This window comes from Phaseolus vulgaris, chromosome 1, assembly GCF_000499845.2.
Source record: "Phaseolus vulgaris cultivar G19833 chromosome 1, P. vulgaris v2.0, whole genome shotgun sequence".
Classification (NCBI taxonomy): Eukaryota; Viridiplantae; Streptophyta; class Magnoliopsida; order Fabales; family Fabaceae; genus Phaseolus; species Phaseolus vulgaris.
Window position 1 is genome coordinate 44,926,727 of NC_023759.2, and position 26,438 is coordinate 44,953,164.

The following is a 26,438-nucleotide window of genomic DNA, read 5'->3' on the forward strand; positions in this document are numbered from 1 at the left end:
CTTTAATGTTTTAACTAATACTCTTTTGGTGATAAGGCTGAAATAAATCACTTCTAAATATTTATGATTGAGGTTGATTCAATGATGATCTAGTTTAGTTCGAGTCAAAATAATTTAACTTGGCCATGCAGAGTACACCTTTATCAAAGTCATACAAATAAGAATGATTTGGAGGATGAGGTGAAAATGACTTGAGAAATTATGTTCTAGTTAATTCTCACTTACAACCACGTCTTTTCTCCCTTTCTCTTAAAAATGAGGAGAAATTCGAAAGATATTTCCTTCAAACACAGATGATGAAAAATGCATCAGTTTATGTGCATGTTCACTTAGGCGTGTGGATCATGAAAATAGATGTATCAATTTATGAATCAAGCATACGCTAAAACAATTGACTCAATGCACGTCCATTTCTTGTTCAGGTTGAAGAAACTATTTTTTTTGTCTCTTTTCTTAAATACAAGCAAATCAGTGGTTACATCTCAATCTAACTTAAAATTGTTAGAAAAACTATACACGCCTTAGTAAAACTACACATAATACAAACTGCAGCTACTACCAATTTTTAACAAACGAACTTCTAGTAGTTAAATGGATCGCACAACATATGGCAGTTCATTCGATCCAAACTTAGTGATGAACATCTTTGCTATATTGGTAGAAATCCCATAGAAGAGATTGTAGAATCCAGACCAATTTCACCAGGGTCACAAATGCATCCAAAGAAGGCAGCATGAAGGTTGCACTGATGGAGACAAGAAATGAGCTTAAGCAGCTTTAGTCATAGGGTTTGTCTCCTCTAAAGCAAATGGTGCACTTCAAAGGATAAAATAAAATCATTGATTGAAAAATTAACAAAATAATACAAATAACTTGTTATATACGTTCATGCATTTGGTCGTTATCACAGCAGTTCATTTTTTAAAGATAATTTATTATCTTCTAAAGTGTGTTCTTCACTTTATAGAAGCAAAATATGACAAACCAAACAATGAAGTGACATACAGCAACATGAACTACGCACAATGCAGATTTTAAATAGCATGGCCGAAATTGTCACATTATGAGAATATAAAGCATAAAAGAGGAAACACAAAATATCAAACCTAAGAAAGTAATTGTAGGTAAACATCATTAATAAGGTAATTATGGACTCTCAGAGAAACCAAAACAGAAACATAAGGTTGAAAAATACATTAAAACAAACTAGTTTACGAAAACCTAGTGTCATGAAAACCATGTCAATAATAGCTAAGAAAATGTCCTAATTATAACAGAATATCAAATTATTACTGCTTTATCAAATGTTTCTCAGTTTCTGATAATACAAATAAAAACTATTAAAAGACAGCGTGAGTAAAAGCAAATTCCGGCTTAAAATGGGCCAAAACTGAGGGGATAACTCATGGTTTTTCTAATAAACTACTGTCATCATACAACGCTTCTTAATATCTATTAAAAAAATCTACTCAGAAAATTATACATCTCTTTGGTTTGTCAAAACATGTTGAAAGTGTCCAAGGAGATCTACAGACAAAAAGGTTGAAAATTAAGTAATTTCTTCACTGTTAGCCCATAACATAGAAAGATTTCGTGAGAACCAGAAAAAAATAGCAATATTTAAGGGAAAAAAGTAACTGACTACTTAAAAAATTATTTCATGAAACTACTATGTCTTTAAAACTTGACATAATACAGCAGGCACTAAATTGACCCTTCAAAAGCAAAACTTTAACACACAAATATGGATACCTTTGGCCTCGACAATGGTACTGCAATTATCCAAGTACTCAACAACACTGCTTCCAGCTTGGTTTGACTTTTTCACTTTAATAACATTCCTTTGTGAAACGATAGATGGTGCATAGGTCAAATGATAAATCACTTCTGGCATTTAATCAAGTGGTTTTAACATAGCTCCAATGGCATATCTCATGGCACTATCAAGAGGTTGCAGTTCTCCACACCTGCTTCCAATTCCCTTACCAGTTCAATTCATAATCATTTCACAACCACCTTGGCCCATCAACAGTGTCAATTGAAATCCAAGTTAATTCTTAAATATTTCCATCTTCAGCGATCAAATTTGTTTACTTGACGGCTTGTAGAGCGCCTGCAATTAGACAATCCACTGATCAACTTATTATATGAAGCAAGATCAGGTATAAACCCCCTATCCAACATTTCGTTCACCAGTAACTCTCCTTCCTCCCTCCCTCCCTCTTCCATGTACCCTATAACCAAAGTCCTATAAGTCATGTCATCTGGTTCCAAACCCTTGCTCAAAGCAACTAACATCAACCTATTCGCCTCATTGGTTCTCCGTGCATCGCAAATATCCCGAAGAACACAATTGAAAGTCACAACATCCAGCACCATACCCTCATCAAGCATCCTTTTCACCAATCTCTGCACCTCATCAATCTTCCCCAACCCCCTCAACCCATCAACCACAACAATACAAGCAACCAAACTCGGAACACTCCCCCCATTCCACAACTCATAAACAACTTCCAACGCTCTCAGAGCACACCCTTGCCCACACAATACCTCCACCAAAGCAAAACAATCAAACCCCTCAGGCAAAACCCCCTTTTCTGAAAACTCCAGCAACAACTCACACGCCTGCAAAACCCTCCCTTCCTTACAAAGCCCTTGAACCAAAATCTCACAAGTAACACACGAAAGCTCACACCTTAATTGAACCATCTCGCGAGCCATCCCAATGGCGTCCTCAACCCTCCCCTCTCTAAACATCCCCCGAATCAAGGTATTGAAAGTAACGACATTGGGCTCACACCCCGCTTTCCCCATCTCGTGAAACACCTCCAACGCCAACGCGAACTGCGAGTTCCGACAGTAACCACTGATCAAAATGTTGAAGGTGAAAACATCAGGCTTAACGCGGTGAGTGACCACCATCTCGCGGTAAAACTGGAGGGCTTGGGTTAGGTTACCGCGTTTGACGAAGGCGTGGATGAGGACGTTGAAAACGACGACATCTGGCTTGGAGTCGATGAGTTTGGTCATGGAGTGGAATGCGGAGAGGGCGTGGTGGAGTTGGGAGGATTTGGAGAAGGCGTGAATGGCGTGGGAGAAGATGGGCTGGGTGTGGGGGCAGGAGAAGATGGAGGGAGAGCAAGGGCACGGGTGGGTGGCGATGAGATGGAGGAGGGAACGGAGCTGGGGGAAGCGATGGGTGGCGGCGAGGGTGCGGGCCATCCAGTGGAAGGTGGCGTGGGTGTGGTGGAAGGAGTCGAGGGAGGAGGCCCAGGTGAAGAGGTGGAAGTCGAATTGGGAGAAGGAGGGGTGGTGGTGGAGCTTCGATTTCAGGAAGTGGAGAAGAGTGTCTGGGCTGAACGGTGGGGCCCAATGGGCCTTTAAGAAGTCCAGGAAGCGGGCGTAGTGAACCGGGGACACGGGTGTCTCTGAGGGTGGAGAGGGGAGAGGGAGGTTGGGGATCGCCGGAGAAGAAGAAGGTTTCGGTGTTGACAATGTTCTCGCTTTCACCAACTTCTTCATCGCCATTCTCTGCTTCTCAATCAGACCTAATTATTATCTTAAAATCTTCTCAGAGGAAAAAAATATTTTCTCCTAATTTTTGTTTATTGTAAAAATAATTTTAAAATATTTTTATTAGAACAATTTCGCGCAAGAGGAGAAAATGACAAAAGCATGTAGCAGCGGTTACGGTGTACACGTATAAATAGTCCGTGCATCGAAAAATCGTTACGTCTACAAGTGGACCGAAATCGCAGAGAGCAACAGAAATTCAAAACGCAGAAGAAGAAGGTCGTCTCGTGAATCAAATTCGATTGAAAAAAATGTTTCCTGTTTGCAACCTTTCTCCTCTTTCTCTGCAACCGGTCAGGGTGGTTCCGATTCCCGGAAAACCTACCAGACACTCTTCGTTTCTCTCGGTCACCAACTCCGGCGAGAGAATCAGCACGCGCAAAAGTAACATTTCGCCATTCGAATCGCGAATCTCACTCGTTTTCGCTCTCGCTTCTCAAGCCAACTCTCTCTCCCAGCGACGTAATTGTTTTTCGCCATCCAACTTTGTGATTTCTCTCCTTCTCTTCACTCTGCAATCTCCCTAACTAATAACTACTTTTCTTGCCGCAGTTCTAACTGACGTCGCTGCCGAGACTGCCAAATACTTATTTCCGAAGAGATTCGAAAGCCGTAATCTCGAGGAGGCGTTGATGAGTGGTACTTAATTAATTTTCGTCCTATAAAATGAAAATTGCTGTTATGATGTTCTCTTTTCTTGCGTATTTAATTATTTCGATGTTGGGAGCTTCGTTGCAGTTCCGGACCTTGAGACTGTCGTGTTCAAAGTTCTGAGTAGAAGGGACCAGTATGAGATTAGGGAAGTTGAGGTGCGTGTGTGTGCTAGCTTTCTTTTCTTTGATATAAATTTTACACTTCAATTCATTTTTTTTTAATTCTACACATATCTGTTTTCTAATATTTAACGCTAGAGTAAATTATGCTTATCATCTATGAGATTTTGTGAAAATGTCTTCCAAACTGCCATTCGGAACCTTGAGCCCGTCGAGTTCAAACTCTTCAAACTGTTTTAACATTTACAACAACCTCTCTTATCCGATAGCAAGGAGTAATGTTTTCAAACAAGGAAGAGGGTTAGTGTAATGTATAAGTGTCCGTATAATGTTTTTCAAACAATTAAAAGATGTTAGTGTAGGGGGTAAAAAAACACAGAATTATAATTTCAAGAAAATCCTAATAGATAGTTAGCGTATTTACGGTATGCTTCTTGTTATGTTTCTAATATAATCTTTGTTTATATTATTTTTGTAATTGTTGCCCTTAGACAATGGTCAGCCAAATCTAATAAGTTATTGCATTTAGGGATAGAACATTGGAACTTATGGCGTGATGTATTATGCTTCTGTATTTAAAAGACTCAGTTTACTTGATATTCTTAGTATTTATAGGTATGTTGTTAATTAATTCTTTACATTTCTATGCAATGCTAAGTGCTTTGTTGTCACTAACAAACCATCCGGTACTGGGAACGTCTCCCTCGATCTGATGATTATCTTTGCAGCCTTACTTTGTGGCAGAGGCAACAATGCCTGGGAAGAGGGGATTTGATTTCAATGGTGCTTCTCAGTCCTTTAATGTCTTAGCTGAGTACCTTTTCGGTAAGGTAGTTATATATTTTAGAATTAACGACATTCATACATTTTAAAATTTTACTGTGTTGCATTCGATCACTACCTATTTTTGTTTTCCCATTTTATTTTGAGAGAAGACAGAAGGTATAGATGTGTGCTGTTGTTTTCATGGTAGAATACAAAGAATGAGAAAATGGAGATGACTACACCTGTTTTCACAAGTAAGAATCAATCTGAAGGGGTTAAAATGGATATGACAACTCCTGTGTTGACAACAAAGGTATTATGTTTATTTTATGGATTTTGTGAAATATCTCATTTACAATCTTTATCTTATTTATTTTTATTTGCATTGCCAGCAAGTTTAGTATAATTATATTTTTTTATATAATATGAATCCGTTTCAGCAAACATAACTTAGCAACGTACCTTTTACATATGGCTATACTTAAACTGCCAAAGCTAAATTTCTGTTGGTGCAACCGTGCAATAGTTTGTTAAAACATTTTCAATAATGGCTGTGAAATAATTGCACCTAACTTATTTTCATGGTCTGAACTTTTAATGTACTATAATTCACAATTTAAAACCATGTCTCTGTAATTCAGGTTCAATTGAAATAAATCTCTCATAATGATTCAGCAATGTCTGGACTACCCTGGCATATTTTTTCAAGCTGATTTTTCATAACTTTATCCAAATGCATAGTTAAAGGTGACGCCTGAAAATTCTATCAAATTCACAGGTTCATTGACGTATGGGCTAATTAGTATGTAAAGTTTAAGTGCCTGAGATTGGATAAATTGATACCATTTTTAATCTTATGAATCACCTATATCTATCCCAATTAGATGACATTATAACATCACACTATTATTTTAACCATTTAGGCCACAGGTTCCTCTTTCATTGTTTTCCCCCCTTTGTTTTCTATGTTATGATATAGCCATGTGTACAAGTGTCACTTTGCACTTAACTGTGTGGATTTTGTGATATTATTTTCTGGAAGTTCTATATTTAATAATCAATAAATCTATTTGATTAGGACTTATTTTTCTATATTTATATTTGTAATTTATGATGTTCTAATTTATCAATGTATTATCTTAGATTGGAGATCAAGACAAGTGGAGAATGTCTTTCGTCATGCCATCAAAGTATGGTGCTAACTTGCCACTGCCTAAAGATTCCTCTGTGACAATTAAAGAGGTGCCCAGAAAAATCGTTGCTGTAGTCTCCTTTTCAGGTGCGCTCTTGCCTTGATATATTTCATAAATAACTTGTATACAAACGTAATTTAATTTAATTTCCCCCCGTTGTCTGTTATTTGGGTTTTATATGTGGAAACCCATTACTAGTGTAAATATTTAAGTACTAGATGAAGCACAGATACTACACTGTTGGTTTATTTCAAATTTTCAATCACATGTATATTTCTATGTATTTACGTGTGTAGAATCATCGCGATCTGTTCCATTTTATTCTGAGTAGATGTGTTGCATTTTTGTTTCAATTGAATACTGGTATGCCTGGGCATGAATCACAGTTGGCTAACCATAAAGTTATACAATATAAATTAGACCTCTTAAATATTTGTTTTTCGGCATATATGCATAAATTTTTGTTCAATTTAAAAGGGCTCGATCAAAGAAATAATTTTCTTGCCTTTGAGAATCAGGTTTTGTGAACGATGAACAAATTAAGCAGCGCGAACTGAAATTACGAGAAGCTTTAAAAAGTGACAGTCAGTTTAAAATTAAAGAGGGAACTTCAATAGAAGTTGCACAGGTTAGAATCTTAATGCAATATTGGTGTTGAAGGGAGGTTTACCCTTTGATATTTTTCTTCTTCAAATATCAATTGCTCTTTTATTTGCTTGCAGTATAATCCACCGTTTACTCTTCCATTTCAACGCCGTAATGAGATTGCATTGGAGGTGGAATGGAATAATAAGTAGGAATAATATTCACCAATTTGAGGTACTTCTGAATTTCCATCATTGATGCTGTAAGCTGTAAGAGTTGGCCTGTTGAATATCATGTATCGGATTGCAATAATGAGAGAGGGAATTTTACAATCAATGATGGAGGATCTACTAATTAATGCATGTTTAAATCTAGCATTGTAAATGTCTGTTATATAATACGAAAATTACATTTCGTGTTTCCAGAGATGTTACATATAAAATAGCAGGAACTAGAAGACCTGCCAATAGTAGATTCCCCATCTTACTTTTTCTGTTATATATGCAGACACCTTTTGCTTCTATTTTTTTTATTACACTTCTCTGGTGGTGCTGAGACGGGGAAGTTGGCTAATGATTTGACACCTTTATTTTTTTCCCTTTCGTTATTGTGCTTCTAAACTTGTGTCAAATGGAGGTTTATTCTTCATTGAATTTAGTCCTTGTTGTACATGTCAGATGTTAAGAAGGTCATGTTTTACAATTTGAAATATAGAATTTCTCCGCGTTTATTTATTCCCTTAAATTTTCTTGATCCGCTTTGAGGCATTAATGTTCCTTGCTATGTGATGAAAAACATAAAAGAAGATAGCTCAATCATCCATTCACAATGTAGAGAAAGATTATATTCTGTCTGAAATGATCAAGAACAATTCTGTATCTGATGCCCGAGTGATACCTATCTGATGCTCAAGCAGTGACGAAGTGACACCTATCTTAGTCCCAAACGGTTCCTTAATGCCTTTGCACACAAAATGTTAGATCAATCACATAGGATGAAATAGTTCATGATTTTATTGCATCATAAAGATGTGCTTTGAATGCTGAAGTGAGACAGTGTTTGAACTAAATCAAAGACAATTCCTAAAACGAAATCAAACTCCACCCAATACGTGGCTATATATTTAGTAGGTGTATGTGTAACTCAACACGTCAATTTCTTTTTTATCCTGGTTAACAGAGTGAAAATATGTATGATGGGCAATGACAAACTGTGTCCACTTTTGATATAAATGATGTGTCTGTTGACATGTATGGAAACCAATAGTTTATTATGATGTTAATAAGGGAAAGATACCCCCAGTAGGAGTTAGGCATAGTGGTAAGCAATCTTTGCTCCTAGTCCTAGGGGAGGATAAAGGTTTGTGCCCTGAAGATGCAACTTCTGAAGAGGACTAAACCTTATTGCTCCGCACCTGAAAGGACTAGTCTTACACTTAAAGGATGCGGGAATACCTGTGAAACAAATAAATAACTAACAGGAAAAGAGTGTGAAGGACTGCATTATAAGGAATGGTATTTTACACAAGGCCACGTGTTGGTAAGCATGGTTGTTATGTAGTAGATCTTACATTTTTTAAAGTTTATTTAAATTGAAATAAAGTATACTTGAAAAAGGAACAGTTGAGGTTACATGTCCGCTAGTTCTACTGGTTTACTTGGACTTCAACATTTTCTCTTTTATCCTAACCCCTCTCCCCAAGTGAGTTGGATTATGTCAAAATCGGTTGCTCATTAACCTTACCCACCTTTTCCTTCTCTTTGTTGATTTCCTCTTCCTCTTCCTCTTTCTCTTTTTTATGAGTTTTTATTTATGCCTTGTCACTTCCAACTTCCTTTGTCTTTAGTGCATGACTCAAAAAACACCTTTTAGCCCTCTTATGAGTTTTACTACCTTTTTAGGTATGTGACTATTCCTCCCAGAAGTGTCTAATACGGTGGCTTTAACAAGATGGTGATTGCAATGGGATTTTAACAACTGCACTGCAAATAAAGTCTACCCACATGGTAACTTGAGTTGCCTACTACGTCACACTAGTTGATTATTCACAAAAGCAATTTAAAATGATAAATTTACTCTATCTTTTAGAACGTGATTCTGTGTCCTCACGTTTGCTTATTGGTATGGAATCTAAACATTTCAAGCTGTTGCAGCAAAACAGTAGCAGAAAGTTTTATTAATTGTTTGTATGGATACAGCGGTTAGTGCCAAAACATATCTTCTGAGATGGCGATCTTTAGTAGTTTCTCATACAATTAGTTCAGTTGAACACCCATCATCCCCGTGCCTAATAAATTTTTAGATTAATGTGATACGTAAGTAGGAAATTTGATTAATATTGTATGGTTCTGGTAGAGTCAAATAATCATGCAGATCTAAGTGGTAGAGATTAAATCCGAATTAACATTAAAAAATAACATGGCTGTGATAGAAATGATAGATTTTACACTTTCAAAGAATATAGACGTTTTATCAGAAGTTGACCCTTCTCATCAGATTATGTATGGACTATGGAGTAGTGGCAATAATAGGAAGTTGATCCAATGCAATAACGAGAGCATTAGAGCAACACCATTGTAAATTTTCCCATAAACTCCAGTGTGAATGGCAAACATAATCATATTTTCTCCATTATTTATTCTTTTTCATGGAACTTGTATTTGCATTTGAAAAATCCGTGTGAATGCTCACTTTACCTTCAGGTTGGGTGGTAACAACTAATAAAAAACTATCAGTGATTTCTAACGGATTCATCAACATATTATTTATAAGCATGCAGAAAATAATATATATTATATTTTACCTCATATTTATTAAGCTTTAACTCCACCCTCACATCTTTTCTTATTTCTTATGGTCACTCCGTTTTTATTTTACTTTTTAATTTAAATTAAATCATTTTTGTCTGTTTTCATAATTCAATTGATATAATTAAAATTGAAATAATTATAAATCTACAGATGTAGAGTAAATTACAATAACTACTCCAAGAGTTTAAAATTACACAAATTTCTCACGTTATTTTTATCTTTACATTTTACCTCTCTTAATTGTTTTAAAAATATTATACCTTGGCATTTGTTTTACGTTAACATAACATAATTGTTTGAAAAACGTTATAGTATATCTATAAGGAGGAAACAGTTTGACTATACTTAAGAGATTAATCACACGGATCAAGAGTTTATAAAGTTATGAATATTTTATTTTTGTACCTATGATATAATTATATAAAAAAAACAATAGAAAGAGTTTTGTAGAAAATGAAAAATATGTAAAAATAAAATGATTCACAATTAATTGCAGGCATTAATTTTGTCTGTGTAAATGGCCATACACACACTCTCTCTCAAAATAAAATAAAATAAAATTAAAAGCTTGTTTTATAATTTTTTAATAATATTTTTTTATTTTAATAATTATTATAATGTCTAATTTTATTATTATAAAAAAATGGATATACATACGCATAGATATTTCCCCTCGTAATCTAATTCAGAAGGGGACATAAACTTAATTTATAAAATGAATAACTGAGGGGAGTTTGAGGTTTTACTCGAGGTTTTTGTTCAATTTCAAATTTTATAAAGATAGGAGATTATTCATCTCATTTTAAACCTAGAGTAGTTCACAAGCCTATATCCTAGTATTTGGACAGAAAATTTAACAATTTCCAAGAAAATTAAAATATATTAAATTTGAATTACTTTTATCATAAATTGTTTATTTTTAAAAAAAAAATAGATAAGTAAATTCAAATTAAATTTCTTATTTATATTAAGTATTCAATTTATCACAAAATACAAAAATTATTACTTTGACAAATAAAAATTGAAAAATGTCTCTGGTCTACATCGTGGTAAATAATCCCTACAATGATAACTAAAAGAAAAATTATGTCAACATCTATTAAAAAACTATGACTTAAATGAGTTCAAAAATAATTTTGTCACGTTTTTTTTTAATCAGCAATAATTTTGTTACGTTGATAGATGAAATATTGAATAACGTTTGTTTCAGAATAATAGTTTGTCAACTATGATTGACGTTAGTTAAAAATAACCTAACTGATATCAACCGAAAATAATAAATATTAATATTAATTGAAAAAATTATATTTAATGTTAGTGAAAAAATTGTTGATGCTAATTAAATAAATCTTAATTAACATAAGCTAAAAAATAATACTAACTTAAATTCACAAAAACAAAACTGAGAATAAGGATGACTCAAAAATAATTACTACCCACTTTAAACTTTAACTTATGAGAAATATTTGTTGACATGATTATGTCGAACAAATGATTATTCCACATTAGTTGAACTGACAACATAATTACCAAAGTTAAACAAAAAATTATCCTAATCAAAATTGAACGGAAAAAAATGAAAAAAAAAAATCTTACTTCCTTAATAAAATTTGAAGTTCTATAACTTTAAAGAGTCAAATTTGTTTCCTAAATTTAAAAAATTTCAATATCTTCTAAAATTTTATATCTAAACAATATATTTTGTTTATTTTAAATATTTATAAAAATATGTCTCTTAAAAATTTCTCTTCAAAATTAAAATAAACAAACCAATTCTTTATCATTTGTTGGATGTTAGCAGCTGAGTTGAGCATCAAGCTTTTGCAGTATTTTACTATCTCAAGTCACATATAACGTTTGCATCTCTATATTTGCTGCATGCAATTGTAGTTATCCCCCCTCTCCCCAATGGATTATATTTAAAATACAGGGTATGGTAATCTGGAGAAGAGATTATCTTAAGGTTAAAGATGGTGAATTAGATTTTGTAGAAGAAATCAGTTATCAAGAAAGTTTGCACAAATAACGTTGGTTATAAAAAAAAATACAAATATGAGTGGATTTTAACTATTTTTTCATTAATCATATTTTTCATTTATTTATAATATCTATTGAGATTCTTAGATGAAAAACAAAAAAACTTGAAATTGATGATTCGATATCAATATTTTATATAAGAAAGTTAGAATTTTGTTATAGTTTTGTTTTTAAAAAATATTGGAGAGGAAAGAATATATAAGTTATTTTTAAATGTGAGATATTGAACGTACTGAACGGTAATTAGAATGCGAGTCTTCTTTTTTATATATGATTAGTGTTGATGAATTCACATTGACTAGAAATTAGAGCATTTTATAGTATATAAATGGGTACAAATCTCACCTCATAAATCAGTTTTATGAGTTTGAGTTTCCTAATATGGTATCAGAGTCATTTAAAGTCTATCATAGCGAATATTTGATGAGCTTATCAAGTCACCTATTATCGGACTGCTATCGGACTATCCATAAATATATTGTCTCATGCACGAGTGGTCACTCTCGACGTGAAGAAGTGTGTTGGAGATTTCACATCCACTAAATATTAGAGTATTTTATAATATATAACTGAGTACAAACTTTATGTCATAAGTCGGTTTTATTAGTTTCACTTAAGTGTAAAGTTAAATTCCTAATAATTAGTGTGATAGAGTAATACTTAAAATCCTAACCATATCAATTAGAAACCTGCCTCTCTCTCTCCTCCCTTTCTTGCACACTTTCTTAGTTTGTTCTGTATTACTTGCGGACAGTTTTGGTTTGATGTAATGAGAACACAAAGTTAGCCTAGAGGAGAAGATACCGAAAATGAAGTCTAAGTATTTTTTTTTCATCTAATGTGTATCTCTTGTTACACTGTATAAGGCAAGCTAGAAAAAAAAGGGAAATTTAAGCATGAAACTGCATTTGAACTTCAAATACATTGCTACTTTACTTCAGGTATGCTTTCCAAAGCTGGTTTCCACCCTTGTGAGACATCTTCATTCTTTTGAGACAAATCTTCACCCTTAACATCATCAGCTAGAGACAACATCTTACTCACTGAAAACCCTCCATTCTGCAACATATTCTGCAGCTCTTGCTTACTAATAACAACCTTAATCCTGACCACGTTACTTTTCTGTACATCATCTTGGACTTCTGGATCCGCGAACCTCACCTTCTTGTTGGTTTTTGGTGATGGTGGTGGTGGTGGTGGTAGAGGCACAAGGTAGTACAACTGCCCTCCAACTAACTTTGTTTGTGGCTCAAGATACCGCAGGACTGTGAGAGATTCAGATACTGCATGCCCAGAAAATTGTACCAAAACCTCTTCCACTTTGATGGGCGTTTTGTATTCAAGAATTTTCCCATCTGTTTTCATGATTGTCACAACGTTCTCTTGCAGCACCAAGCAATTTCCCATGGCTTTTCTGTAGTGATTTTCTTGATGGTGGTTTATAAGTAACAAGCAATTTCGGTTTTGTGAATGCAAGAAAATTACCTATGAAACGTGCAATATTTAAGCCGATGGCTTTGGAAAAATACCCTCATGTTGTAACAAGTATTACCAAAATACCTTTTGCTCTTTTTTCTTTTTTGTCTTCTTTTGGAACTTGCATTATCTCCTAGCCTCCTTAGGCGGCTAATTACAAAATTCTTTTTTACATGCTTCACCTACAATTTAATAAATATTAATATTTTAATTATTATTTATTAATATTTTAATTATTTTAAAAAAAAATATTTTTTAAATTTGAAAATTATTTATTGAAGATTTTTTTTATTGTATTAATATTTTATTATGAGTGTAAGATGGAATGAGGTGAGAAAATATCATAATCCGACTGCTGATTACTATCACATAGCGTGTTGATTAATTAAAAATAAATTATTTTAATTATTTTCCATTTAATTAGAGTTTTGAGAGAGAAAAGGTGAGATTTTGCATAGAAGTATAATTGTGTTGTGTTGGAAAAAATAAAAATAAAAAATAAAAAAGTGGATTTTGGGCGGTGGAAGGTGCACTTGAGCATGTTGGATGGGAGTGGGGTCCTGAAAAGCTGAAGTGGTTGACCACTTGTGCACTATGGATTTAGTTGTGTTGACTAAATCTGTGCCACACTTACTATTTCCTCCTCTGCCATCTCTACTGTTACATCAAATAAAAACATACTCATTAAAGTCGGCAACAGTGTTCAAACTTGAAAACATGTTGCAAACGTTCCTCCTTTGTCTTTTGCCTAAATAATTATGAAAATGTTCTTAATTTGCTAAAGAGATGGCATATATGTTGGGACAACAAAAGCATTGCTTATGTCAGTCAATCAGCAAGCATGTATATGGACCTAACTTTGTTATGTTGCACTTGTTAAAGCTACGTACCAAAATGCAGGATTAGTAACAAATTGCAGAACATGGTCTGAATTATGTAGAACATAATGTTCTTTTCAGGGTAATGCAAAAGAAGCTTGTAACGTTTTGGTATACATGAGAAAAGAATAAAGAAACAGAAAAGAAATCTCATTAAAGAATTATAAAACTCGTATTATGAAACATAAACGGAGGAAGAGGTCTTGTGAACACATATACGAATTGCATGTGTGGAGGTACAGGGAGAAGTTTGAACAAATTACTATTATTTTTTTTTTCTATTTTTTCTCAGAAAATGTGACAATTTATCTAAATTTGTTTAGTTCGTTCATGCACCACTTGATTTAAGGAAATTTGGATACCAAATTGATTATCACAATAAAATTAATTTATAATCAACCCTCAATCAAGTCATTAAGAAGATATAAAATCAATTCTAATTCACATGCTAAAGTTTTATATTCAGCTTATCAAGAGTTTCTCGAGAGGGTAGATTATTTTTTTAATGCTAAAATATAAGAGAATTGCAAAGATAAATTATGTAGTCAATTATTTTTGGGAATACCTTCTTAATTAATGGGAGACCATGACCAATGAATCTTGATAATTGATCCATCGAGTATATTTAATGATGTACATTTCAAAGTCTACAAAGTTCAATCTAAAAAGTTGAAGATAGTATTTTAAATGTATCTTGAAAATGCGATAAACATTAATTATCCATTAATTCTTTGTGAAGAAGTCTTCCTCTTCGTTATCTATACAAAAGGAACTTGTGAAAAAAAGAAAAGTAAGAAAGAGAAATAGCAACATAGAGAGTAAATAAAAGAATAGATCTCCACCATAGTGTGAGATTAGAAATCTTAGTGAGATGTTAGAGATACTTTGTATTTCATCCTTCTTGGGTGTGATTAAGTGGTATCCTCGTAGAGTGAGAGAAACAAATATTGTAATTCTACTTTCACACTGAAGACATTTTTTGAACTAGGTTCCGTGAATTTTACTTCTTAAATTGAGAAAATTTTCTCACATTAAAAATTATCAGTGTCATTATTTTATCTTACTCTATTTTCTTCTATTTGCTTATTGTTTCCGTAAATATTAATTTTGTATCTACACCAAAGAAAAATAATTAGTTCTTATTTTTCCAACAATCATTGATCTTTTAGTATGAACTCTTTCGGCTGAAGTTCACTGCTATCAACAAGAAATATTCAAATTTCTAGATGTTTGTTTCAAATACAGCAAAACTCGTATAACATGATAAACATTGGTGAGAGTAGAGATTAACTAACTCAGATGATGAACAATTTGAATTATATTCGGTCTAGTACTAATTAAATTAGTTGTTCATGTCCAAGGATGGGTTGAACTTCAATTAATTTTCATTGAGTTTGGTGAACTATTTAAATAAATAAAACTACTTAGTTTTCAATTCATAATACTTGAATTCCAAGGTTAAGAAAATTCAGGTTACTTACAAGTTGAAATACCAAATATTGATAACGTACAATATCATTATATAGTTATGCGCGTCATCCTAGTATATATATATTGGGAGGAATTAAAGCTAAGAAACTACCAGAAAATTTACAAATTTATTGTTTGGGTTGGCAAATTCATTCAAATTCAAAAGCCGATGAAGGCTATGATTAATCTGTCCCAACATGAAATCGATCCTCATTTCAAAAATGAAATTGAAATAATGAGTATACCCTCTTTATCCTCTTCTTGTGATAACAAATTCGATTGCTTGTGATGTATATTCTTATAATGCACGTTTAAAAATAGCAACACCTTCTTCCAATGGAAGTGTTGCTTTTAAGTTTTGATTTGGTATTGTTTGAAAACATCTGGTATATAGGAATCTAACACCACTTGGGAACCATAAATCAACAACGTCGTTATGTCCGTCCATTACATCGTCCTACATATTCCTTAGTATTGATTATATGGTTTGGTCTTGTGTCATTTTAGGTTAGTGGTGGTCCAGCTCACAACATTTTGAGCCAAATTACTCATTGCCATGCTTCAACAACATGCATATCCTTATACTTCAAACGGAATTACTATCATTTTATAGTCTCAACCAAATTTTATAACGGGTATTGAGGTTTACAGAACGATTGTCTTGTTCCTCCCTTCAATCGGTCGCTGTCACTCTCAACTTCCTATTTCGCCTTCCTCCTCTCGGTCGTCCGGTCTCACAAGCTGGGATGGTACCTATAGAAGGCACTCCGACGATCAAGTCAGTCAGGGTGTCGACACTCGGTTGTCAGAGTACTGTAATGACTACCTGATTTTTGAAATATGTGTTATTTAATTACCTTAATGGGCCTTCGTTGGTGGGTCGGATTAGGAGGTTGATTCATGTTTAGGGTTGTGCTAAATAGCTCTTAATTATTAATTAATCATGTTGACTTAGTCAACCCATGGCTCGTCATCATAGATTGGTCAACCACGTGTTGTCGTGTGACCTTCTTATCATGGTCGAGTAGTTCGAGTTTCTGACCAACTCACCAAGTCGTTTGGTAGTGTCAGTACACTTATATAACTTAATAAAAGAAATTAGTTATTTTGTATAATTTTATTACTTAATTGCACATTTTATGATCCAATTGAAATGTCAATATTTTTGTGAGAGTGTTTTTGAAAAACTCAATGAATGGGCTTAAGATAAACAGAAGGCAAAAGTAGTGGAGATTAGTGCAGTGTGATGCTGTGAAGACGCATGGTTTAGAATAATGAAACTTCTGGGGGGTGTTGGGGTAGTGGAGGTAGGAAGTAGGAGTATTCAATTCAAAAATCTATAGAATATAAGAATTACATACCAAAGAAAAGGAAGTGGCTTTCTTACAACCTACTTTAACATCATTACCATTCATTCATCTTCTGCTGTTCTTCTTAGACAAACCCTCCCTTCTTAAACAAACATTTAAGGATTCATAACTTCTACAATTTTTACATCACTTTATGCTTTGGTGGAGTGAAAAATTTCCCTCTTTCACTTTCTCTATAAATTAACACGAATCCGTTTCATTTAAATTATTTAATCATATGTTATTCAAAAGAAGAATTAGTTCAATCCTTTTTATTTTTTTGTCTGGTTAGATCAACTCAATGTAAATGTGCGACATAAACTGATTTATTCATCTAAAATAAAATAAATAATTTTTTATAAAAATTGAAGTAATTAAATATTTTTTTTTAATAAATATTGTTGCATTTTATCAAGTAAATGGTATCATGTAATTAAGGATGAAATATATATAATAATTTTATGTACAGTATATATGGTGGAGATCATCTCAATCTTATAGATTCAATGACTAAAAGTCAATCGAATACACATCCATGACATAAGTATCGATTATAAATTTTATATATATATATATATATATATATATATATATATATATATATATAAACAAATAATTACTCTTTAATATAAAGTTACGAGAAGATTATTCACTTAACAAAGTTCATCATGGTATAAATAATTATAAGTAAATGAATACATTTTAGATATTTATCATTTAATTATTATACATTTATTATTTCACTAATACTCCATCTAATTTGAATGCAGTGTAAATAACACTTTCTCTTTATCTACTGTTGAAGTATTCAAATTCATCCTTGCAAGAATAATTTATAATCTATATATTTGTATAGTTCTTTTTTGTCTATAAATAGATCTGCCAAAAATAGACCTTTTTTATTCATCATTTCATGCTAATTTATGGAGGAAAAAAATCCTTTGCCAGATTTCACATAAATAAATTTCCCCTTTATATTTTTTCTTTAAGAAAAGTTACAATTTAATTTTCTCTTTCAGTACACTTTTTTCCTAAAGAAGCGAAACAAAAATAAGGATAGAAATAATAAACTTTTTATCTAATAATTCTTGCCCAAAGTTTGGAACAAATAATTATCCTTATCAAACTTTTTTTATTTATTTAAAACATTTCACTACAAGAAAACTATTGAAATAGAAACTAAAAACAAAACATAATTAACTTTGTATAAATATTATTTTAGAAACTAAAAAAAATTAATAAATAATAGAATATATTAATAAGATAAAATAAAGGCTGTAATAGAAATCATTTTTAAAATAAAATACTAATTATATTTTTAAGTCCCATCTCACAATCTTATAACGATTACTTAAAAAGGAAATGAGTAGGAAAAGCTTCACAGAATTTTATTTTTTTTATGGACTTAAAAAGTTGTCTGAGCCCGGGTTCGAACCGGGGACCTCTAGTGTGTGAGACTAGCGTGATAACCAACTACACCACCCAGACCACATTGCTTCACAGAGTTAATATAGATCAAATTTAGTCAAATTCACAAAAATTGAAGCTAAATGATATTTTTTATTTATTGAGCACTGATAAAAACTTATTACTTTAAATGCTAAAAATCAATTTTTAAGACTGATCGTATTAACATTTTTCATGTTGAGTTGCAGAGTGTTTTATTCAGCATATGCCAAGTTATGTGTGTTTTAAGCAGGTGTGAACAGAATCTATATGGCATAATATATACTGAACCCTTTTACATGTGAAAAATTCTGACAGAATGAGATTACTTGACTCATTGCTTGGCTACAAAGATGTTTTGTGATCCATGGCGAAGTGTGAAACATTCATTATTAGATCATTGAAATTCTCCAAAAAATCTTACACACTTTTTTCCCTTTTAAGAAAAAAATCTCAGTATGTGCTTTGTAGATTAAATGAAGTGTATAGTGAAAGATGCTTTGGTTGCAAGCAAATTAATCAAGATATTTTGTTTCTGATGGAAAATCATCAATATCATTTCTGAGATTGTGGTAAACTTGGCAAACTATCACTGGCTTTTAGCCTGATATATGCTGCACCACTTCAAGCATTGTGGATATATGTATGACTCTATCTTTTTCATAAAAAGGGGTGTATATATATATATATATATATATATATATATATATATATATATATATATATATATGATGAAAGTTCGAGTAGAGATATAAAGATGTTTTTTAAGAGTGATATTTATAAAGTTAAGTTTCACTTGGTTGGAATCCACTTATATTTAGATTTCATAGTATATAAGTGAATGTAAATATCAATTCATGAGTTGATTTTATGGGGTTGAGTTAGATTTAAAGTCCACTTCTTATTATGGTATCAGAGTCATCTCAAACCTATCATATCGAATGTTTGTTGGACTTATTAGATCACCCGATATCAGTTGTTATCAGATCACCCATAATATGTTATCTCATGCATAAATGGTCACTCTCGACGTTAGGGATGTGTTAGAGATCTTACATCAACTAAAGATTAAGAGATTTCATAGTATATAAGTAGGTGCAAATCTCATCTTATGAACCGATTTTATGGGATTGAGTTAGATTTAAAGACCTCTTCTTCTAACACTTAGTGTAAAATTAAATTGAATTTAAAATTTACACATTAATAACACAAATAATATCTGGGTAGATATTTTCAAAAAATATAATTTTAGTTATGATGAAAATTAGGTTACAAGATGGTGCACTCAGTTACGTTGGCCTGATGCATGCACTTTATTTATTTTGTCTTGATCTTATCACTGCCCCCATTTTAAAGCTCTTTAGAATGATTGTGGATTTATTGTAGTAGCTGGCTAGATAGAAAATGATTATTAGAATAATGATAGTACTGTCTCTTTTCTGAAAATATTTATAAACCCAGTAATGATATATTTGTGCATCATGATGGTAGCAAGCAGTGAGAATTTAAAAAGTGAATAAATCAAGCAACTTGTGTGGAGTTGGACCATTTCATCAATGTTTTATACATCTATAATTATTTTACTTATTAAATAAAAATGTTAAGTTTTTATTTAGAAATTTTATATTATAGACTAATTTTGTGGGAAAATAGTTTTAATAAGATTTTCAGAATTCTCAAGAAACATTGTCATTTATCAATTGTACGAGTTACTGTGAAAATATTGTAGCACAAAATGTTATTTAAAATATGGTTGTAATTTAAATAAGTTACTGTTTAAAGATATTTCATAAATTATTATCATAAAATTTATAAGACAAATTTATTAAAAATATATGTAGTAATAAGATAGTTGAATGGTTTCCCACTGTTTGAGAATTGAAGTTAAAGATAATCCATTTAATATAAATTTCTCTCTCTTAGCTTTCTGAAACTTTACTTTAAAGATAAAATTACATAAAGCTTTGAAGTCTAATAAACAATATCCTATATACATAATTAAAGTTGTATAGTATTATATTAATTTAAATTTTAAAGTCAAAATTAATAATCCAAAGTGTAAAGATGACAACTAGTATTTTACTTCATCTTTAGAAGCAAGTCTTTGAAGAATTGCATATTATTAACTTCTATGAATAAACTATTAAATTTTGTTTTGACTCAGTCATGTTAATAGAAAATTATTAAGAAAAAACATAATTAATTATTAGAAAAAAACAAATTTAATTGAATAAACTAATTGAAATAAAATTTTATCATTTTGTACCTTTAAAGTATCGAGATATCGATGAAGACTATTGATTGAATATTTTTATTGATTGGTTATTGTTTAAATGTCGTGATAGTTATAGTTTTTATGAATTCTAAAAAATCTCTTAGTAAGAAATTATTAATTTAAGTATGATATGAAATTTTATCTTAAATTATAAAGATAACCCGATAATTAATTTTAATCTCAATTTAAATATTTATTATGATCTTATAAATAAACATATCAACAACAAGTATATATTAAATCGTATTTATTAGTTACTTACATCATATTGAGCATAACTTAAAAAATTTAATGAGAAACTTTTCGACTAAAAATATAAAATAATTAATAAAGATAAATTCTTTATTAGTTTATATATATATATATATATATATATATATATATTAGTTATTATTATGATCATGTTATATGTAGTGGCTGGATTGTTACTAGAGTATATGTATTTGTACTAATTTTTGCCAGATAGACGAAATCCTATAAAGAATTAGATCAAATATAATTTAAGTTAAATTAAAAAATAAATATATTATTAATAACTCTTTTAAATTTATTTTAAAATAAAATAAATTATATTAATTAAAATTATTGAAAAATACAAAATTACTAATGAAACTCATTTAATAAAATGTGAAATACGTACAATTTTTTAATTTGTAATGATTTTTTAGTCCACAGTAGAAGTTGTGCTTGAAAAAAAAATTAATATCTTTCTAATTGAAAACTTGTTATTTTTATTTATGAATTATTATTATTATATATATATATATTATGAAATTATAATATTTAAAATTAATGTATTTATTCAGAAAATTGTTTTTGATATAAGAATAAGATAAATGATTTTAAATTATATAAATATATGAATGATTAAAATATTTATTAAAACTAGTTAACAAAATTTAATGATTTATTTGTTTTATTCTTGACCGTTCATGATCAAATTGCGAGTTTTAATTAGAATTCATATATAATATACTCTTCTGACCAAAGTAACAAAAAACGGGTCTATTATTTATTTATATTTTTCTTTTGAGTTTTAAGTTTAAAAGTTTATTTTGATGTCTTATTATCGATTTGGAGAGATGAAAATAATATATAAGAACGGAGCAAGTGAATAAAAATAAGAAGTGTGGGAAAAAAATTAAAGAGATAAATTGATAAACATGAAATTAAGTAAATAACAGAAATAAAATAAATAACAAATTCGACACACTTTTTCTATTTCCTCTTCATTCATATACTATACTTTTATAGGAACACATTAAAAGTGTTCATGTTAGACAAAATTATCATTTTATTATATTATTAGAGTGAATTATTTAATTTATAATAACCGTAAAAGTGATAAATAGATTTTGTGCGAAGATTGATTCAATAAAATTTTAAATTAAGGTAGTAGACACTATGATCTAGTACATCATTTGATAGTTTAAGCATGTTTATATTGATTATATTGTTTGTCTTTACGAATGTATATTTAACTTAATTAACACTTCAATTAAACTACATTAAATTTTGTATATTTTTCTTATTATTTTTTTTAGTTAACCATCTAAGTGTTCTTGCAAGTTATTATTATTTTCTAATATAGTGTGGAAAATTATTTATTCTAAAATTAATATTGTTATAGCTAATATAAAAAGTTATTAGAAAGACAAAAACAAATTGTATACTACCACAGATAACCATATACGATAATTTTATTGAAATTCATAATAATTATTTAAAAAAATATAGGAAACAAATTTATATTATTATAATTGAAAAACATACATGTAAAAAAACTTAGATGATTTTTTTTGTTTGACATGCAATACATAATAATGAATGAACAATTGAAGAAGGTTGTTTTAACTATTATCATTATCCAACCTTTTTTTTTTGAAGGGAATGCAAAGTTGGGTTTTGCACTTGGGCAGTAAAACATGACTTACTTCTCCTTTGTTGACGTGTTGTAGATGAAGTAGTGAAAGGGAAATGAGAGAATTTTATAAGAAAAAAGAACATAAAAGTTCCACAATTTGTCACACCCAACACACATTTTCTAACATTCCCTCTTCATTTGTGTCGCTATAATAATAAAATAATAATCTTGCTTATACATTGGTTGAAGATGAAGATGGTGACACTTTCTTCTCACTGGTTAGACGGCACCGCTGAATCCTTCTCATTTTTTTTATTTTTTTTTCTGTTTGCAGAATTAATATAACTTAAAGTATATGGTTAGATACCCGTGATGCTAATATTGGTGCTTTTGCATTCACATGGTAAGGATTAGGTCGAGGGAGTCACAAGGATGACTAAGAATTTGCGAAAGTAAATTTAAATTAATTTGAGAAAAAAATTGTGAAGAAAGTGATGATTATGTATAATAGATTTTTCTGAAATTTGTAAGTGAGGTGGGTGTGAGAGATTTTTTATTTTTTTTAAAGATATTAAAGTGTAAGTTTACAAATTTATCTTTATTTTAAAAATAATTGAAAAATAAGATAAGAGGTATTTTTGTGTAGATTTTAATTAATTAAAATTTTATATATTATTTTCAGTGTCATTAAATAATTATTTAAAAAATACAAAAAAATAATATTAGCAATCAATTATCAACTCAAAATATAAGAATAATTGGGACACGTATACAAAAATTGGCATAATCAATTATCAACTAAAAACATATAATTAATTATGGGACGCGTACAAAGATTGACATAATATCAACTCAAAATATAAGGACACAAAGGGCCTTAAGTTAATTCCCTCTAGTCAACATGACTTTCCTTTTAAATTCGTTCATGTGAGAGAAAGTGTGAATAAGTCGTTCTTCCTTATATTCATCCTCTCACTCGTATTCATCTGGAAGCAAACAATCCTAATATTCGTTCTTTCTTCCTTGCCAACCGTGAAACCCTTAGTCAAAATGCAACATAAAAGAAATATTAAAAATGCTTAAATGTATTTTACTTGTAAATTGGTAGGATAAAGTAAGTGGAGGAGAAATAAGTGAATAAATAAAATAAAGATTATTTTCATAGAAAAAAACAGAGTAGAAAAAAATATTATTATTTCAATAACTTTAATAATAATTGTTCTAAAGTCAAATTATTTTTTATTGTATTCAAATTCTTTTTTCCCTTTGTGTTCTTCAATCTTTTCCACAAAGTACTTATTATTATACTTCAATATTTAAGTTAATTTAGGATGTAAATAAAGAATATAAGTTTAGAATCAAATATTTATTACTTTCATAGTAAAATAGAATTTTCATCGAATATTTGCTAATAATTTTACTATGCAATACTTACTAATAATTTTATTAAATTTTCCATGTATGATAGAACAAAACTTGAGATAATAAGTACTATAATAATAATTTGTACTATAACATTTAAATTTATAATCACGTGTATATTTATAATTGGGTGGTAAGTAGTAAAATACATCCTCTTCACAATCCAATAAATTATTATTTTAATTATATATATATTTTTAATTTAAAATATTATTATTGTACCGGTCGGAACCGAACGAATATAAGAGGCTTGGTACCTGGTTCATCTCAACCGACATATCCAAATCCATTAAGGTTCAGAAAGAGATTAACGAATCTAAACAATGGATAAATATTAGGTTACGTGTGTTCTTAACTATGGTTCAGATGTTAACCTGACCGATAATAATGATATAAATAGTCACAAGTTTCGAGAAAAAAATGTGTTATTATCGCACATTAATTACACCAAACATCGGATACCGAATTCCAACCAAGAGTGTACGAAGGAGAGAGAATAGATAAAAAAGGAGGAGGAGAGTTATCTTAAATGGATTGAAGTTGTTGAAGTGAGGAATGGAGGAAGAAAAATGAACGACGAAGGAAGAAGTAATAATTATCTCAATTTTCTTTTATAGTAGAATAATTATATTATTATAATTTGTTGTAAAATGTTTGTAATTTTTTGAAGTGTCAGAATAACTTTTTCCTTTGTAATTTTATACTGTCTATCATGTGGTTAATAAGTAGATGACACTAATGCAAAAATAGGAAACAATGACAACATTTTATGACCGATATAATTCACTTGTCATATAAAATGATCGGTGACATTTATGTAATAAATGTAAAACTTATTATGTCACCTTAAGTCAAGATCGTCATAGTTACGATTATGACAATTTCAATTTTACCCGACATAATAACTTATTTTATTATTGATAATTTTCAGTTTTACTAGAGATAATACGTTGAATTTTATTTTTACTTGGCATACGCTCACTTTGTAAGTTTTTCTCCAACTTCAAACCCGATTTCTCTTCTCTGCGTGAAAACTCTCTTTTCTAACCCTAATCTCCTGCAATTTTTCGTGGCTGCTCTTAATTCTTTTTCGTTGTTTGTACCTTGTTCTCACTAGTTCATGCCTCATTTCGTATTGTTATGGCCAGTTCGTGCTTCATCTCGTCATAAAAAGTTCTGTAAAATCGTTATAAAAAGTCTTTTTTGCACTAGTATAGAAAAAACTTTCATTTATTTCATCTACATGTATCTATTTTGATTTTGTAGAATAACTTATTTGCAATTATCCATGCGTACAATATTTTTAGTCTTCCTTAGTTCTCCCTCCCATTTCATGATTTTTTTTTTAAGGGAAAATAATAATAAAATTTAAAATGAAATTAATTCGTCTTTAGGGAAAAAATTGTTATAATTTACGTTGAAATTCTTATTATTATTTTTAATTTTCAAACTAATCTTTAGTTAACAACATAGGAAATATAAACTGATGTTATTTTTGTTGACTAATCTATTTAATTATTTTAGTTCAATTTTCCCCATTAATAATTTTTCATTTAGAAAACTCAAATTAAAAACTTATTTAATAAATCCAAATCTAATTCAAACAAATACCTGTTGTGATACAACTCCCTTTGAAAACAACTGATATCGAATAACTCCAGTATTTAATTTCCATAAAGGTCTTCCTCTTTTAATAAAATGTTTTCAAAATGCACTAAATACTAAAGGTGTTAATAACGAAATTAATAAAAAAAAGGGTCAAAACTATTTTTAAATATTTTTTTTTCTTCTCTTCTAGTTTGGAAATCCAATCAAATTACTTATTATATTTAAATAAAAGATTATATATTTAAAATTAATGAAGTACTAACAAACAAACATTAGTCTCTCTCTTGCTTTATAATTTAATTGTATTATTCTTACCGTACAAACATACACATATGTCTCTTTGGTATTGTTTTATAATTTAAGTGTATTATTCTTACAATACATTTGAATTTATTAAAATATTATAAAAAATATATTAAAATTTTTAACTATATGAGAAGTTAAGTTACAAATTGTACTAGTCGAACATGTTCGGGTCCGACCCGAGCACTTAAGCGTGCTATCTTGACTGATCTGGTTTATAAAGGTAAAATACTTAGTTCGGTCCAAAATAATAATAAGCTCACTGACATGTCAAGAAGTCGGCTCAAACCGTTGACAAGATATATTAAAAAGATAACTAAAATAAAAACAACAACTGAGTGAATAACTGAATTAGCTAGGCATGAATAAAGTAAATTTAATTTTGAGATACTATCCCATGCTCATACACTATATTCTGATATACTTATATGCTCTCAGTGACTTGATCATTAGAGTTTTGTAAACAAGTGGAACTTTACTCATTGTAAATTATAAGTATCTCAAAGCAGCAACGACAAAAAGAAAAAGTCTACCACCAAAGTCGATCCAAGTCAGTTGACAAGAACACGAATATAAAACATTTCTTAAAAAAACTTCAAATATATTTTTTC

General features: G+C 30.3%; 3 protein-coding genes and 1 non-coding gene across 6 annotated transcripts; 1 reads left to right on the forward strand and 3 right to left on the reverse strand.

Annotated features, from left to right (window-relative positions):
* Positions 1-342: 342 nt before the first annotated feature.
* Positions 343-3,528, reverse strand: LOC137814575 (pentatricopeptide repeat-containing protein At2g36240). 2 transcript variants are annotated; one of them, XM_068617384.1, is made up of 2 exons: positions 1,753-3,528; positions 343-745 (listed from the first exon to the last, which is right to left on the reverse strand). In XM_068617384.1, exon 1 carries the CDS (start codon positions 3,526-3,528, stop codon positions 2,074-2,076), a length of 1,455 nt encoding a protein of 484 aa, XP_068473485.1. In that variant the 3' UTR covers positions 343-745; positions 1,753-2,073. The 2 variants fall into 2 exon arrangements, with proteins under 2 accessions (XP_068473485.1, XP_068473484.1); XM_068617383.1 differs by having other exon boundaries at positions 343-816.
* A 140-nt stretch (positions 3,529-3,668) lies between these two features.
* LOC137814576 (heme-binding-like protein At3g10130, chloroplastic) lies at positions 3,669-9,111 on the forward strand. 2 transcript variants are annotated; one of them, XM_068617386.1, is made up of 9 exons: positions 3,669-4,035; positions 4,126-4,212; positions 4,312-4,382; positions 5,075-5,176; positions 5,320-5,424; positions 6,255-6,390; positions 6,823-6,932; positions 7,027-7,123; positions 8,791-9,111. In XM_068617386.1, exons 1-8 carry the CDS (start codon positions 3,825-3,827, stop codon positions 7,099-7,101), a joined length of 897 nt encoding a protein of 298 aa, XP_068473487.1. In that variant the 5' UTR covers positions 3,669-3,824; the 3' UTR covers positions 7,102-7,123; positions 8,791-9,111. The 2 variants fall into 2 exon arrangements, with proteins under 2 accessions (XP_068473487.1, XP_068473486.1); XM_068617385.1 differs by lacking the exon at positions 8,791-9,111 and having other exon boundaries at positions 7,027-7,412.
* Positions 9,112-12,546: 3,435 nt separating this feature from the next.
* LOC137814573 (uncharacterized) lies at positions 12,547-13,211 on the reverse strand. Its single transcript, XM_068617381.1, has one exon. It carries the CDS (start codon positions 13,141-13,143, stop codon positions 12,664-12,666), a length of 480 nt encoding a protein of 159 aa, XP_068473482.1. The 5' UTR covers positions 13,144-13,211; the 3' UTR covers positions 12,547-12,663.
* Positions 13,212-18,323: 5,112 nt separating this feature from the next.
* On the reverse strand, positions 18,324-18,397 carry TRNAV-CAC (transfer RNA valine (anticodon CAC)). Its single transcript has one exon. It is a non-coding gene; the product is annotated as a tRNA-Val (tRNA).
* Between the last annotated feature and the right edge of the window lie 8,041 nt (positions 18,398-26,438).

What these genes read in the sequence shown, in the direction of transcription:
- LOC137814575 (XM_068617384.1), bottom strand. Translation starts at nt 3,528, where the DNA reads ATGGCGATGAAGAAGTTGGTGAAAGCGAGAACATTGTCAACACCGAAA.
- LOC137814576 (XM_068617386.1), top strand. Translation starts at nt 3,825, where the DNA reads ATGTTTCCTGTTTGCAACCTTTCTCCTCTTTCTCTGCAACCGGTCAGG. An exon ending in CAACTCTCTCTCCCAGCGAC is followed by an intron (nt 4,036 to 4,125) that starts GTAATTGTTTTT and finishes TTCTTGCCGCAG; the next exon opens with TTCTAACTGACGTCGCTGCC. An exon ending in CGAGGAGGCGTTGATGAGTG is followed by an intron (nt 4,213 to 4,311) that starts GTACTTAATTAA and finishes GCTTCGTTGCAG; the next exon opens with TTCCGGACCTTGAGACTGTC.
- LOC137814573 (XM_068617381.1), bottom strand. Translation starts at nt 13,143, where the DNA reads ATGGGAAATTGCTTGGTGCTGCAAGAGAACGTTGTGACAATCATGAAA.